The following is a 14,970-nucleotide window of genomic DNA, read 5'->3' on the forward strand; positions in this document are numbered from 1 at the left end:
TCTCGCACCTCGTGAATCCCCACCAGTCTGGAGATGAGGTTCATGAGCATCATCTTCACCTCAAACCTCTCCTTACAGCTCTCGAGCTGCTTCAGAAGCTTTTCTGCAAAGTCTGGAGGGAAGGAATCAGAGGAACCGTGGGTTCGCGGCTGCAGACGGCATGTAACAGGCACAGGAAAGGGCATGAGGCGTTACATCAGTGAAAAGATCAAATACGGCACCCCAAACTCATCTCAAGGACTCTTACCCTGGCACTCACTCTGTAGATCAGGCTGGCCCGCAGAACTCAGAGATCTGCCTGCCTCTGCCTCCTGAGCGCTGTGCCAACACTCAAGGAGACTTTAACAGTTTTTTAGAGAATATTTATTAGTTTTTATTTATGTGTATGTTTGTACGTGAATGTGTGCAGATGGCCAGGGGCCAGAAGAAGGTGTTAGATCCCTTAAAGCCAGGCCGGCATCGTGAGCCACCTGATGTGGGTGTCAGGAAGCAAACGGGTCCTCTGCAAGAGCAGCCAGTGCTCTTAGCTCATAGGGCAACTCTTCAGAGCTCTGGATTCCTAAGACACATTTTTTTTTTTTTTTTTTTTTTTTTTTTGGGGTTTTTCGAGACAGGGTTTCTCTGTGTAGCTTTGCGCTTTTCCTGGGACTCACTTGGTAGTCCAGGCTGGCCTCGAACTCACAGAGATCCGCCTGGCTCTGCCTCCCGAGTGCTGGGATTAAAGGCGTGCGCCACCACCGCCCGGCCTAAGACATATTTTTAAATCATTTCTTTTTTGAGGTTATAATTTTGCCCCTCTCTTTCCTCTCTTCAAACCCTCCCACACACCTTTCCCAGGCTTTTTTTCATTAGTTATTGTTACATGCATATGTGTATATGTGGATACACTACATATTCCTAATACAGATTCCTGAGGTGGTGTGCATCAACCTCTACAGTGACGCGGACACAGTTTGCTTCTGAGAGTGTGGTCTGCAGACTGCCAGCAGCAAATCTACGCAGACTTTCTTGGAAGTGCAGACTGTAAAGCCATGCCCACGCCCTAATGAATCAGAGTCTGCACTTTGCCCAGTTCCTAGGTGATTCAATTAAGAAAGACTGGTCTAAAACAGGAGTAAGAGAACAGAAGTGATAAGGCCAGCAAGGAACTCAGAGCAGTAATTACGGTACCTTGGGGGTCGTGAATCAGGTGAATAGCTGAAAAGTTAAACACTTCCGGTTTCTTCTTCTTCTTTTGTTTCTGAAAGAGAAGGGAAACCCATTCAAATCCCCTTGGCCCTGAATTCCTGTAACATGCCTTATTAGTCAAACTGTCTGTGTGCCTGTGTCCTGAAAGCCACTGGCCAGTCCTAGACTGTGTGTGTCCTGAAGGCCACTGGCCAGTCCTAGACTGTGTGTGTGTGTGTACCCTGAAGGCCACCGGCCAGTCCTAGACTGTGTGTGTACCCTGGAGGCCACCGGCCAGTCCTAGACTGTGTGTGTGTGTGTGTGTGTGTGTGTGTGTGCTCTGAAGGCCACAGGCCAGTCCTAGACTGTGTGTGTGCTCTGAAGGCCACAGGCCAGTCCTAGACTGTGTGTGTGTGTGTATGCCCTGAAGGCCACTGGCCAGTCCTAGACTGTGTGTATGTGTGTGCCCTGAAGGCCACTGGCCAATCCTAGACTGTGTGTGTGTGTGTATGCCCTGAAGGCCACTGGCCAGTCCTAGACTGTGTGTGTGTGTGTATGCTCTGAAGGCCACAGGCCAGTCCTAGACTGTGTGTGTGCCCTGAAGGCCACCGGCCAGTCCTAGACTGTGTGTGTGTGTGTGTGTATGCCCTGAAGGCCACCGGCCAGTCCTAGGCTGTGTGTGTGTGTGTGTGTGCCCTGAAGGCCACTGGCCAGTCCTAGACTGTGTGTGTGTGTGTATGCCCTGAAGGCCACTGGCCAGTCCTAGACTGTGTGTATGTGTGTGCCCTGAAGGCCACTGGCCAATCCTAGACTGTGTGTGTGTGTGTATGCCCTGAAGGCCACTGGCCAGTCCTAGACTGTGTGTGTACCCTGAAGACCACCGGCCAGTCCTAGACTGTGTGTGTGTGTGTATGCCCTGAAGGCCACTGGCCAGTCCTAGACTGTGTGTGTACCCTGAAGACCACTGGCCAGTCCTAGACTGTGTGTGTGCCCTGAAGGCCACCAGCCAGTCCTAGACTGTGTGTGTGTGTGCCCTGAAGGCCACCGGCCAGTCCTAGACTGTGTGTGTGTGTGCCCTGAAGGCCACCGGCCCGTCCTAGACTGTGTGTGTGCCCTGAAGGCCACCGGCCAGTCCTAGACTGTGTGTGTGTGTGCCCTGAAGGCCACCGGCCCGTCCTAGACTGTGTGTGTGCCCTGAAGGCCACCGGCCAGTCCTAGACTGTGTGTGTGTGTGTGCCCTGAAGGCCACCGGCCAGTCCTAGACTGTGTGTGTGTGTGTGCCCTGAAGGCCACCGGCCAGTCCTAGACTGTGTGTGTGTGTGTGCCCTGAAGGCCACCAGCCCGTCCTAGACTGTGTGTGTGCCCTGAAGGCCACCGGCCAGTCCTAGACTGTGTGTGTGTGTGTGCCCTGAAGGCCACCGGCCAGTCCTAGACTGTGTGTGTGCCCGGCAGGGGAAGACGTCAGTGCTCTATCACTCTGCTTTGTCTCACTGAGACTGGGTTTCTTACTGAACCTGGACTTGCTGTTTTCTAGTAAGGCTGGCTGGTTACCAATTTCCAGGGACCCATCCGTCTCCTCTCCCATCAGAGCTAGGGTTACAGATGTGGGCAACCACACCTGGCTTGCCATAGACATCTGAACTCAGGTGGTCAGGCTTGCACAGCAGAGTTCTTACTCACTGAGCCATTTCCCTGCCCCCATTACACTAGCTTAAAAGAAAAGCAAATCCTTGTTCCAAAAAAATCTCTTCATTTGAAAGAACTAAAGTTGGTTTTTGCCTTTTAAAATTAAGCTTTGAGAACCCACGTATGGTGGCACACGTCTTTAATCCTAGCATTTGGAAGGCAGAGGCAAGTGGATCTCTGTTAGTTTGAAGCCAGCCTGGTCTACATAGTGAATTCCAGGACAGCCAGAGCTAGCTACATAGTGAAATCCTGTCTCAAAAAACAAACCAAACCAAACCAAACCAACCACAGCAACAAAAGCTTTGAAAATACAACAGTGATGAAATGTGTGAGACTTGGATTTAAAGATGCAAACACCAGCACCACACAGAGCCTGGGGAAACGGCTCAGCTGGCCAAGTGTTTGCCTTGTGAGCATGGGGACCTGAGTTTGGATCCAACTCTGGGAAGGCAGAGACGGGTGGATTCCTGGAGTTCACTGAACACCAGCCTAGCCAGGTCCAGGGAGAGATGCTTTCTCTAAGAGTAAGGTGCAAAGTGATCAAAGACACCCGACATAGATCTTTGGTAACCTGCACCGTGTTCATCTGCACAAATGTGAACGTGTGCACAAACACGTACACACACTAACCCCTACACACATATAAACTGTAACACCCACACATGCATGCACACATACACAGACTCCATGGGGATCAAACTGATGATATCTGGAGTAACCACCACCAAATATCATACTTTTTCTAAGAACTCATGTCTAGTTAGAGTAAGTTAATCAAATTTATTCAGTCACAGTTTTGTCAGAGCTGAACATAACGTGTTCATCTAAAATGTTAATGCTTACAATTCATCATGCATTTCTAAGGTCTGTTTGTTTTTAACGCTCTCTCTCTCTCTCTCTCTCTCCTCTCTCTCTCTCTCTCTCTCTCTCTCTCTCTCTCTCTCTCTCTCTCTCTCTCGCTCTCAACTTCAACAGGCTAAAAACCCCACGCGTATTCTCCAGGCTAACGCTTCCCACTGCAGTCTCCAGGCACAAGTCTCACCTTGAGCACTTTCATTGCCTTTTCCAACTTCTTCTTGTTCCTGGAGCCCTTCTTCCCCGTGGCATACTGCACCAGCAGGTCCCTCGCTGTGGGGCCCTCGTCCTGCAGAACAGACCACAGTAGGAAACTGGGGACAAGGGACATCTGCACAGAAGCAGCGCACAGTCCTTCTAACTACATGTCCTTTTCTTCTACAGATTTAATTTTCGCTTATGTGTATGTATGTGTCTGTGAGTGTGTGCATGTGAGTGCAGGTGCCCACGCAGACTACAGGCATTCCGTCCCCAGGCTGGAGTTACAGGTGTCTGGTTGATTTATTAATAAAATATCTGTCGGCGTCAACGTGCGTGCGTGCGTGCGTGCGTGCGTGTGTGCGTGGGTATTAAGCCGCAGTGCTTGTGTAGCTAGCAGAGGACAACTTTGTGGAGCTGGTTTTCCACTTTCCTCTGTACGTGGGTTCTACGGGCAGAACTCTGGTCGCTGGAGTGCCCCACAAGTGCTTTTATCTGCTGAGCCATCTCTCTGGCCCCCACATTTTGGTTCTTAGACTTTTTGCACACACCCAGTAATGAATACAACTTTTAAAATCAGGAAATATGCACACATTTTCCCTGCAGCAATGATTTTTATATTTTTCATTTCAGCATGATATGCAGATACAATGCTGCTTTTATTTGAAGGAAATTGGAAATGTATTTATCAATAGAAGAATGATTAAAGTATAATACATTCATATTCTGGAATATTCGGTGGGTATTCATAGATCTAAACAAAATGCATCTGCACACACTGACACAAACAAAGCCCACTGCAGTGTGTACATGTGATGCATACAGCTTCTAAATGCTTACATAAGACTTTCTGTACAAACATATAAATGCCCTGGCAACGAAATGGGTCTGGAAGGAATATGACGGAAATAACACAAAGTCAGGAAACCTTTACTCTGTCTACATCATCTTAACGTTCTTACAAGGAAATCTAGTAAGATGTTATCAGGGGTTCCTGATCTAGTTAAAGCAATGCTAAAATTACTTGTGTGTGTGCGCGTGCACGCATGCATGTGAGCATGCATGCATCTGAGCATCCCTGCAGATCCCTAGAGAGAACAGAAGAGGGCGTTGAATCCCTTGGAGCTGGAGAAACATGCAGTTGTAAACCGTCCAACACGGGTGCTACGAACCAAACTCTGGTCCTCTACAAGAGCAGAAAGTGCTCTTCACCACCGGGGCATCGCTCCAGCCCTGTATATATATGCACATTCTTAGTATTTTTAAAAAAGAACTTCTTTTTACTTCTTCTAAGAAACTTTTTTATCACTTGATTTTAAAGACGCTGCAATACTATTCTCCTCTTTCCTACTTCTGTGATGTTGGTTCTACTCAAAACTGCCAGCATTTTCTCTTCTTCTAAATGTACATATGAAAGGTAGAAATAACTTCGAACTAAGATCAGGGTCAAATGAATCTGGTTTACATTTTAGTCAGTTTCACCAGACAAATAAAAGGAGTACATTGCCGATGTCTTGAACTGGAGTCTCAACACAGCAGGGCTCTAACAAGGACAGATGTGACCCTCGTTCCCTCTAACTTACACATCTGAGGGTCTGACAGACTGAGCGCAGAGGAGCCACCCATGAGGAACCGGACACCTCGAAGAACTCAACCCACCTCGGATTCTGAGTCACTGTCCTGTTTCTCCTCCTCATCTTTCCCGAGGAAGAACGTCAAAGCAGCAACTAATATCTAAAGAACAAGACAAAAGTCAGCTTCCCCAGCGCATCCCAATACAGACTCTGTCCACACTGCCACCCCACATAAAGTCAGCTTCCCCAGCGCATCCCAATACAGACTCCGTCTACACTGCCCCCCACATAAAGTCAGCTTCCCCAGCACATCCCAATACAGACTATGTCTACACTGCCATCCCAAATAAAGTTAACTTCTCCAGTGTGTCCAATACAGACTCCGTCTACACTGCCACCCCACATAAAGTCAACTTCCCCAAAGTGTCCCAATATAGACTCTGTCCACACTGCCACCCACATGCATATATGCTGTGTCTGGAGAAAAAAATCTCCAGAGTAGGAGGGAGGGTAATGACTCCTTTTTCATGATTTAAAATATTTCACAAAGTCACTTGTTCCACAAATACCCAATGACAACCTTAACTACGATGGAGGAGAGGGACAGAGCTCACCGCAGAGCACATGCTGGAGAAGAAGCCCAGTCTCTGGGTTCCACCTGCGAACCCCCCCAAATCAATCATTTATGAGATAAAAAACTGTCAGGCCATGTCCTGTGAAAGGAGAGGTTAGCTCTCCCTGACAGAGATGGAAGGTCTCACAACACACACGGAGCTAAGGCACTGGCACCAAGGTGGTGGCATCTAATCACGGTCTTTACACACTTGTACCTGGTGCTAAACACTGACTTAAATAAACCAACAGAAACAACAGCCAGGCTCTGTACAGTTACCCTTCAGGAGACCGCTGAGAGTCTCTACATCCCCAAGAAAGGCGCCATCACAGCCTTGCTTCTGAGTCAAACACTGTCTGAGCTTCTTTCAGCTGTGCCGGAGGCCAAGAGAAGGAAATACTCTAAACTGCTGCCGGGGTTTTGTGGACATCATGCAGTTGGGTTTGATGGTGTCTCTTTCTACAGCGTGATTTCCTGGCTCACTTTAGGAGTCAACTAGAACTACAGCATTTTAAAGCACGATGCAGTATATGGTAGCCACTTCCTCCTGACACACCCATCTCCACTTCCGCCCGCCCTCGGGAACAGACCCCTGCCTGCTTCTCCTGCACAGCACTACAGCTCACCTTGGTGACCTTGGAGAAACAGGCAGTGGTGATAACATTGACAGTTTTAGCATCGTTCCTGGAAGAGACAATGGCACAAAGCAGTGGGTCCTTCTGACATTAGGACGGTCCACTCCTGGACTCTACAGTGACGCTGCTAAGGGTCAGCACAGGTTCAAAGCTTCACTAATTCCAGCTCAGCCTGGGACACAAACTGCAGCCATCGGTGTGGAGAACATTTGGTGCTCAGGAAGCCCCTCAGATTACGTGTTAAAAACGGAAACACCAAAACTCAGAAGGAGAAACCTACAACACAGCAAACCCAGGGCTGGAGGGAGAGTGCTCGTGTGAGCCTGAGGACCGGAGTTCAGATCCCAGCACCGGGCGGGGGGCATGGCGGCCTGTCTGCTGGCAGAGACGAGATCCCCACAGCAAAGCAGCTGCCAGAGTAGGCGAACTAGCTCACCTGAGTTCAACTGGGTTCAAATGAGAGACCTTGTCTCAAGGTGTAAGGTAAAGAGCAATTGAGGAAGACAGCAGATGGGATGCCAAGCTTGAGTACACACACACACACACACACACACACACACACACACACAACCCTAACGTGTGTGCAAAAAAAGAAAATAAAAAGAAAAATAAAATTTTAACATCTTTAAAATTTAGCAAAATTGCTGGGCGGCAGTGGTGCATGCCTTTAATCCCAGCACTCAGGAGGCAGAGCCAAGCAGATTTCTGTGAGTTCGAGGCCAGCCTGGTCTACAGAGTGAGATCCAGGACAGGTACCCAAACTACATGGTCTCAAAAAACAAAACAAACAAACAAAAAAAAATTAGCAAAATCTCAACCACTGCTGAAAAAAGGTTTATTTCAGCTCACACTCATCTCTGAAGGATGTCAGGGCAGGAGGCCACTGAGGAGTGCTGCTCATTGGCTTTCTTCCTCACATTACTCAACCTGCTTTCTTAACAACTCAGGACCGCCTGCCCAGGGATGACACTGCCCACATCCATCATGAACTAAAAAGATGCACCATAACTGTCTACAGACATCTGATGGAGGCATCTTCCAACTGAGGTTCCTCTTCCCAGATAATGACAGTCTGTGTTGAGCCGACACAAGGACCAACTACATCAGATGGCCTCTGTGTTTCACGCTCAACTTCAATGCACGATACAAGTATATTAAAGAGTGTAAGATTAAAACAAAGACAAAAAGCCGCACTTATCTATGCGCTCTGTAATCATTATAAATGAAAATACAGCTGGGCAGTGGTGGTGGCACACGCCTTTAATCCCAGCACTCGGGAGGCAGAGGCAGGCGGATCTCTGTGAGTTCGAGGCCAGCCTGGGCTACAGATGAGTTTCAGGACAGGCAGAGCTGTTATACAGAGAAATCCTGTCTTGAAAAACTAATAAACAGTAAGTGTGTGTGTGTGTGTGTGTGTGTGTGTATGTGTATACTTCTCACGAGAAACACTCCTGCATGTTACCAGATGTTCCTTCTGTAGAGTTCGATCATCACATCCAGAGACATCTTGGCTGCAGTGGCGTTACTGTCCCTCAGCATGGTGTACATGAAATTCTGCAGCACCTGGGGACGAGGAGGACGAAGACTCAATGCACAGGCGGCACAAAGCTTGGAGCCCAAGAAGCCAGGGCACTCACCACGTTCACTTTATTGTTCTTGTGCTTGGCGTTGATGTTCTTGATGTCAGTCACTATGTGTGTGTACAGGGTCTGCGGAGACAAAGCACACACGTGAAACCCGGGAGAGAAGCACAGATGAGCAGGACACACATGAAGCCCGGGAGAGAAGCACAGATGTGCAGGACACACGTGAAGCCCGGGAGAGAAGCACAGATGAGCAGGACACATGTGAAGCCCGGGAGAGAAGCACAAATGAGCAGGACACACGTGAAACCCGGGAGAGAAGCACAAGTGAGCAGGACACACGTGAAGCCCGGGAGAGAAGCACAGATGTGCAGGACACACGTGAAGCCCGGGAGAGAAGCACAGATGTGCAGGACACACGTGAAGCCCGGGAGAGAAGCACAGATGAGCAGGACACATGTGAAGCCCGGGAGAAAAGCACAAATGAGCAGGACACACGTGAAACCCGGGAGAGAAGCACAAGTGAGCAGGACACACGTGAAGCCCGGGAGAGAAGCACAGATGTGCAGGACACACGTGAAGCCCGGGAGAGAAGCACAGATGTGCAGGACACACGTGAAGCCCGGGAGAGAAGCACAGATGTGCAGGAGAACACGTGAAGCCCGGGAGAGAAGCACAGATATGCAGGACACACGTGAAGCCCGGGAGAGAAGCACAGATGTGCAGGACACACGTGAAGCCCGGGAGAGAAGCACAAGTGAGCAGGACACACGTGAAGCCCGGGAGAGAAGCACAAGTGAGCAGGACACACGTGAAGCCCGGGAGAGAAGCACAGATGTGCAGGACACACGTGAAGCCCGGGAGAGAAGCACAGATGTGCAGGACACACGTGAAGCCCGGGAGAGAAGCACAGATGTGCAGGACACACGTGAAGCCCGGGAGAGAAGCACAGATGTGCAGGACAGCTCTGCTTTTCCTGTTTCATTCCACAACGGAAGAGATCTGACGGAACAGAAGAGATCTGACGGAAGCAAACACTCAAGGGCAGCCAAAGGTAAAGCTGCCTGCCCTCCAGGGCTGTGAGTGGAATCACCAGAGAAAAGAACTCCACTATCCCACCTGTTACACAACAGTCATAACTCTTGTTAACAACAGGCAAACAGGAGAAGCAACCCAAGCGCCCACTGGATGACGAACAGCTCCGATGAATGGGTAAACGTGTGGCAGAGCCATACCACGGACTATTTGGCAACAAAAGGACACAACCACACACTACAATACACACCGATCCTGAAACAGCATGCTGAGTACAAGAAGGCAGCCATGAGAAAACGTAACGTATGACTCCACCGGAGGGAAACACGGGGAACAGGCAAAACTGTGGTACTGTACCACTCTGAGACAGAGGCGGGAAGAAGGTTCGAGACACCCTGGCCACAAGGTCAAGGTCAGGCTGGACTACAGTGAGACCCTGTCTGAAAAACTCAAGGGCCGGGAAGCACCTTAGTGAAAGGGCACCTCTAGGAACTGTAAGGCTCTGGACCCAATCTCCAGCACTGCCAGGAACCCAGAAACAGGAAGCACAGAGGGCCAGAGAGGTGGCTCAGCAGTTAAGAGCATTGGCTGCTCTCGCAGAGGACCCGGGTTCAGTTCCCAGCGCCCACCTGGTGGCTCCCAGCTGTCTAAAACTCCAGTTCTAGGGGACCTGACATCCTCTTCTGGACTCTGTGGGTAATGAGTGCATGCAGTACACATACACATGCAGGCAAAACACCCACACAAAGAAAAAGGAATCTTTTTTAAAAAGTGCACTGAACTGTACACTAGAAATGGATATAATTTTAAAAATATTCATTTTTATTATGTTTAATTAATACAGTTGTGTGTGCCAGCATGTGGGTGTGGGCACATGAGTGTAGGTGCCATGGACGCTGGAGGAGTCAGAGCCCCTAGAGCTGGAGTTGATGGCTGTCACTGCCTGACGAGGGTGCTGGAGCTGAACCTGGATCTCCTGAAAGAGCAGCAAGTGCTCAACACCAAGCCGTCTCTCCAGCCCCTAACTCTTTAAGGGAAGCAAGCATCTGAATACACGACAGGTCTGGGACTATGAACATCACCAGGACCCAAAACACGGTCCCATGGATCATCTGTAGTTCACAACTTAGACCAGAACTACAAAATGCTCAAATCAAAAAGTAGTAGTCTCTTAAAACTTAAGTTGTTCTTTCTGAAATTTGTTTCATAAGCCTTTGGCTCTTGTCTTAAAGAAGCAAATACAGTCATAGAAAAATGCTGTAGCAACAGAAGTTAAGTTTTTACTGTGCAGGTTGGTTCCAGCTAGTATGCATGTCCTCCTGTAACCATTCAGTACAGCGTGGTCAGGAAGAGACCAGGTTTTGGCATCAGGCTGCCTGGGTTCATGGTCCGGTCCTACACACAGCTGTCTGACCCGAGACAAGTCACTCACTCACCTGTGCCTCGACCTGACCGCCTACAAAGCATTAGCAATAAAGATCAACAATCTCTATCTCAGGTGTTTGTGAATAAACGTATACTTGAAGCCCCTGAGATGTAAAGGTCCCGAGTGGCATTCAGCAAAGGATGGTTATTAATACTACACTGCACGGCACGATGTTCCTCCTGTTGAAGGACCAGCTGTATCTCTCACCCTATCAAAGGAGGTTAGTAATCCCGTGAACTCTGAACTCTGTCTGCTGTCAGCGCAGGAAGAGAGGAACGTAGGGAAAAAGCTTTCGCTCTTTACCTTCCGCAGGAGCTTGTCGTGGCAGCGCAGAAGCTCGAAGAAGAGCTCCAGCAAACTCGATGGGTTGATGAGATTTTTATTTCGCAGCAAGATCAACGCTTTGCAAAATGTCTAGGGAGAGGAAAAGGAAGCATACACACTAAAAGATGATGTTTAGTTAATCCAATGAGACAACATGGCATGCCCACCGCACCTCTGCCCTCGCCCAGGCCCCGGGGAGATGCTGGCTGCAAGGTGCTCTCCCTTTCTCCATTACCATCACCTGCACCGGGGGTTCTAACTATACCATGCGGAGATCCGGGTCCAAGACGGTGTGATTGTAGGAGAGCAGCTCCTTCAGCTCCTGCGGGAAGTTGCTGAGATGCTCCGGGTAGCAGTGGCCAATCTGGAACAAAGCACACAGCAGCGCTCTTCTCAAGAGCAGCCTCTCTCCCTAACGTCAGGTGCACATGGCGATGCTCAGGGGACAGCTGGTTCACGGCGGTAATGACTCCCAACTGCCAGCCTCCCTGTATGCTGATTTTTCTACTACTTCCATTGTTCTAGTAGTTTTTGTAAAAGTATGCGGCAAAACTGAGATCCTGCCTGTAGGACAAATTTAATGATTTTTGTTCTGGTTGGTTCAGTGTTAAAATTCATCAAAAACCCTCTAACATATCTTAGGAAGAAAATAAGATCTACAGAGGGAAGGCTTTGGAAAAATTTAAGTCTCCACACAGGGGCTGGAAACAACAGGGATGGGGTGGGGTGGTGGTACTTCTGCACATTATGTGTAGCACCGACTTCTGTCTCACTTAGAAATTCCTTCTTACCTGTGCCATGAACATCACCAGCTCTGCCAGATCTTTGCTGGGTTTATTTGGTTGTAACTTGAAAATCTCCATATTGGATTTATAGTGATTGTATTGCTGGAGGAACTGTAGGGGAAAAAGAGAACGGCGTTTGTCACACGCTTTATACAGAATAACAAGCCGGCGCCCACTCTGCCAGTGGCACCGAGAAGAAGATCTGGGTAGATAAGAAGGCTTCGTGCATGGCAGGCAAACCCTGAGTCACACCCAGCTCTTCAAACAGTCCTTTTTCCTTCTCTGCATTTTTCGAAGAGTTTAGAAAACTCTGCAGCACCACATGGCTCACGTGAAGACCCGTCCCTTAGAACAGAGGCTTGAGCAGTGTGGTGTAGACAAGAGTCGGGAACTCAGATTCCGGCCTCGTTCTGCCACTTACATTACATGACCTGTGCATGAAGGACGCCAGGATCTGCAGAAAATGCCAGGCCAGGCCAGTAAATGTGCAGTGTACCCGAGGACATGAAGCCTTCCAGTCAAAGTCTCCCCTTTAAATACCCACTGAAGCTTTATGTCAGAGTTCTAGACAAGAATCAAAGGCAGAGCTCAAGACAGCTCAGTGGTAAGAGCACTTGTTCTCAGAGGCCTGGCTCACATCCCAGAACCCACATTGGTGCATGACCATCATAATTCCAGGTCCACGGGATCAGAAGCCCCCTTCTAACCGCTGAGGGTACCAGGTACGCATGCACACAGTGTGTGTGGCTAAGACACTCACACACAGTTTTTAAAACTGGAGGAGGAGGAAGAGAATCAAGGACAGGGCTGGAGAAATGCTCGGCAGTTGGGAGTGCCCGCCGTGCAGGCCCGAGGATCTGAGTTCCGAGGCCAGCACCCATGTATAAAGCCCGCGTGAGGGTGCAGACGGCAGGCCCTCTGGGGCTTACTGAATACTAGCTTAGCTCCAGGACCAGTGAAAGGATGAGACTGGGTGGAACGAGAGCCTAGAGCACCGGACATCCTTCTGTGGCCTCCACGTGAGGGCACGGGTGTGCATACACTAACCTCTGCCCACCCGACCCATCCCCAAGCCCAGACAGCAACAAAGCCCAGGGTAAAAGACGCAAGGAGTAAGTCTAAAGCCACAGCTTCCACTTGCCAAGTACGTGGTTTGTGCCAAGCTCAAGATACACAGGACCTCGTTTAATCCAACAAGCAAGCCAGCTTACTGCTGTGACCATAACTGGAGTCAAGCCTCAGTTTCACACCCTACAGCTATTGTCTTTCCATACACATTGTGGCTGGGAAGGGAACCATTGATGGGAACGTAAGCCAGACTCAGAGATTGCCCATGTTTCCTCTCATAAACAGAATTTAGATTTAAATTTATGTCTGTGACATGTCAGAAAGGAGGACATGGGAAGAGACCCTTTTTTCATGTGTACTGAGTGTTTGCCTGTATATACGTATGTGTGCACATGTGCCTGGTGTCCGGAGGCCAGAAGAGGGTGTAGGACGCCCCTGACACTGGAGTCCGATGGTTATGAGCCATCATGGAGATGCTGGACAACTGGGTCCTCTGGAAAAGCACCAGTGCTCTTAACCATTGAACCAACTCCCCGGGGAGAAGAAAGACATCTTAAAGGGGTGCAGGGAACTGAAGTGTATGCGACATCGATACAGAAGCAGGGGTTGTTTGGGGGAGAGGAAGGGGACCAGTCAGAGGAGCACAGACAGGGAGGACTGGGAAGGGCAGTGTAGAGGGGGACGAAATAAGAACAAAACACAGCATGTATGTATGAAAGTGTTGAAATGAAACCCACCACCCTGCAAGCTAACTCCAAAAATTAATAGTACAAAAAGAACTGCAAGAGCTCTTAATCTCTCCTTTGTGAATGACGGCACATTAGCTTGAACATCGTAATATCGAAGGAAGTTAACAGCAGCAGACTGAGATGGTTTAATGCTTCCGAGACAAATTCGAGTCTGAAGTATCTACCAGGTTGACAGCACAAAGTCACCGCGTTCACTTCGTCTCTTCGTAGTTCACACACCTCAAGTGCTAAGTCCCTCACAACGCGGACCTAGTATCATTCTCGACCTCATCTTTCCCCAAAGCACTTTCGGAAATCCAGCTCAGGCTGGCTCCCGAGGAGTTTGAACCCGGGCTTAACCGCACTTTCCAAGTTTCTGACCGTGGCCCAGGCACTCGAGAACTCTCTGCTCTTCCTGGCAAAGCCTGGGGCGCTCGCGGGGCGGCCGTCTGTGGAAAGCACTTCTTTACACACGGCTCATGAAATGTTGGGGACTAATTAGGAGCCTTTGAGACGAGGCGGCCGGCGGCTTGGGCGCAGCCTCTTCGCCCCTCGGCGGATCGGCGGGGTGGGTGGTTGCATCGACCCGGAGGCAACCGGTTTTGAGGTTTGTGTCGGTGGTAGCGGGGTCGGCAGGGCAGGGCAGCCTGTTTGCAAGCGGCGGGAAGCGAGGCCTCGGGAACGTTCCTTCCCCGCACACCCCCTCTCCTCCCGAGGGCCCCGGAAGCCGGATCCCCGTCCCACCTCCTCGGTGTAGGCCGGCGGGTCCCGCTTGATGAGGTTCTGCAACTGCGGCAGGTTGCTGGGCAGCTTGTTGTTGTTCCTGCCCGACATGGTGGCTGCAGATGGGCTCCCGGGCCAGTTCTTGGGAAACGCAGACCCCCGTCCGTCACGGCCGAGTCCCCGCCGCAGCTCAGACGCGTGTTTCCCAGTGGAACCGGAAGCAGCACATGGGACACTCGGCCAGCCGTACCGAGCTACGGGAGGCTCGGAGGATCAAACTTACCCGCCCTGCTTGGCAATGCTTTGTTGAGGTCCGCATGCAGTCGGCCCCTGCTGTTGGGCAATCTCTACTACTGTCACCAAATGTTTTTGACGCGATCTGAAAGTTAAAGCTGTGGGGTTTTCTTCCACATGCATGAGCTGGTTTCATTATCTCAACATTCTTGTTCATTGAAAATAATTTTTATCCAATATATTTGATCATGGTTTTTTTCCCCCTCCTCCAGTTCCTCCCGGATCCTCCCCATCTTTCTCAGCATTTTTATGATGGCACAAATGAGTGAGGATTAG

General features: G+C 49.8%; 1 protein-coding gene and 1 pseudogene across 1 annotated transcript in view; one reads left to right on the forward strand and one right to left on the reverse strand.

Annotated features, from left to right (window-relative positions):
• The window catches only part of Sdad1 (SDA1 domain containing 1), a 32,425-nt gene extending 17,779 nt beyond the window's left edge, over window positions 1-14,646 (reverse strand). Inside the window, exons 1-11 of the mRNA XM_028881918.2 lie at window positions 14,422-14,646; window positions 11,888-11,992; window positions 11,362-11,460; window positions 11,076-11,186; window positions 8,366-8,437; window positions 8,191-8,291; window positions 6,720-6,777; window positions 5,566-5,640; window positions 3,896-3,997; window positions 1,171-1,240; window positions 9-112 (exon numbers count right to left, since the gene is read on the reverse strand). Coding sequence (XP_028737751.1) covers window positions 9-112; window positions 1,171-1,240; window positions 3,896-3,997; window positions 5,566-5,640; window positions 6,720-6,777; window positions 8,191-8,291; window positions 8,366-8,437; window positions 11,076-11,186; window positions 11,362-11,460; window positions 11,888-11,992; window positions 14,422-14,511 — 987 coding nt within the window. The 5' untranslated portion in view covers window positions 14,512-14,646. The remainder of the gene's footprint in view (window positions 1-8; window positions 113-1,170; window positions 1,241-3,895; window positions 3,998-5,565; window positions 5,641-6,719; window positions 6,778-8,190; window positions 8,292-8,365; window positions 8,438-11,075; window positions 11,187-11,361; window positions 11,461-11,887; window positions 11,993-14,421) is intronic.
• LOC114701782 lies at window positions 6,189-6,299 on the forward strand (annotated as a pseudogene).
• Window positions 14,647-14,970: the final 324 nt, after the last annotated feature.

Source organism: Peromyscus leucopus, chromosome 10 (genome assembly GCF_004664715.2).
Source record: "Peromyscus leucopus breed LL Stock chromosome 10, UCI_PerLeu_2.1, whole genome shotgun sequence".
Taxonomy (NCBI): Eukaryota; Metazoa; Chordata; class Mammalia; order Rodentia; family Cricetidae; genus Peromyscus; species Peromyscus leucopus.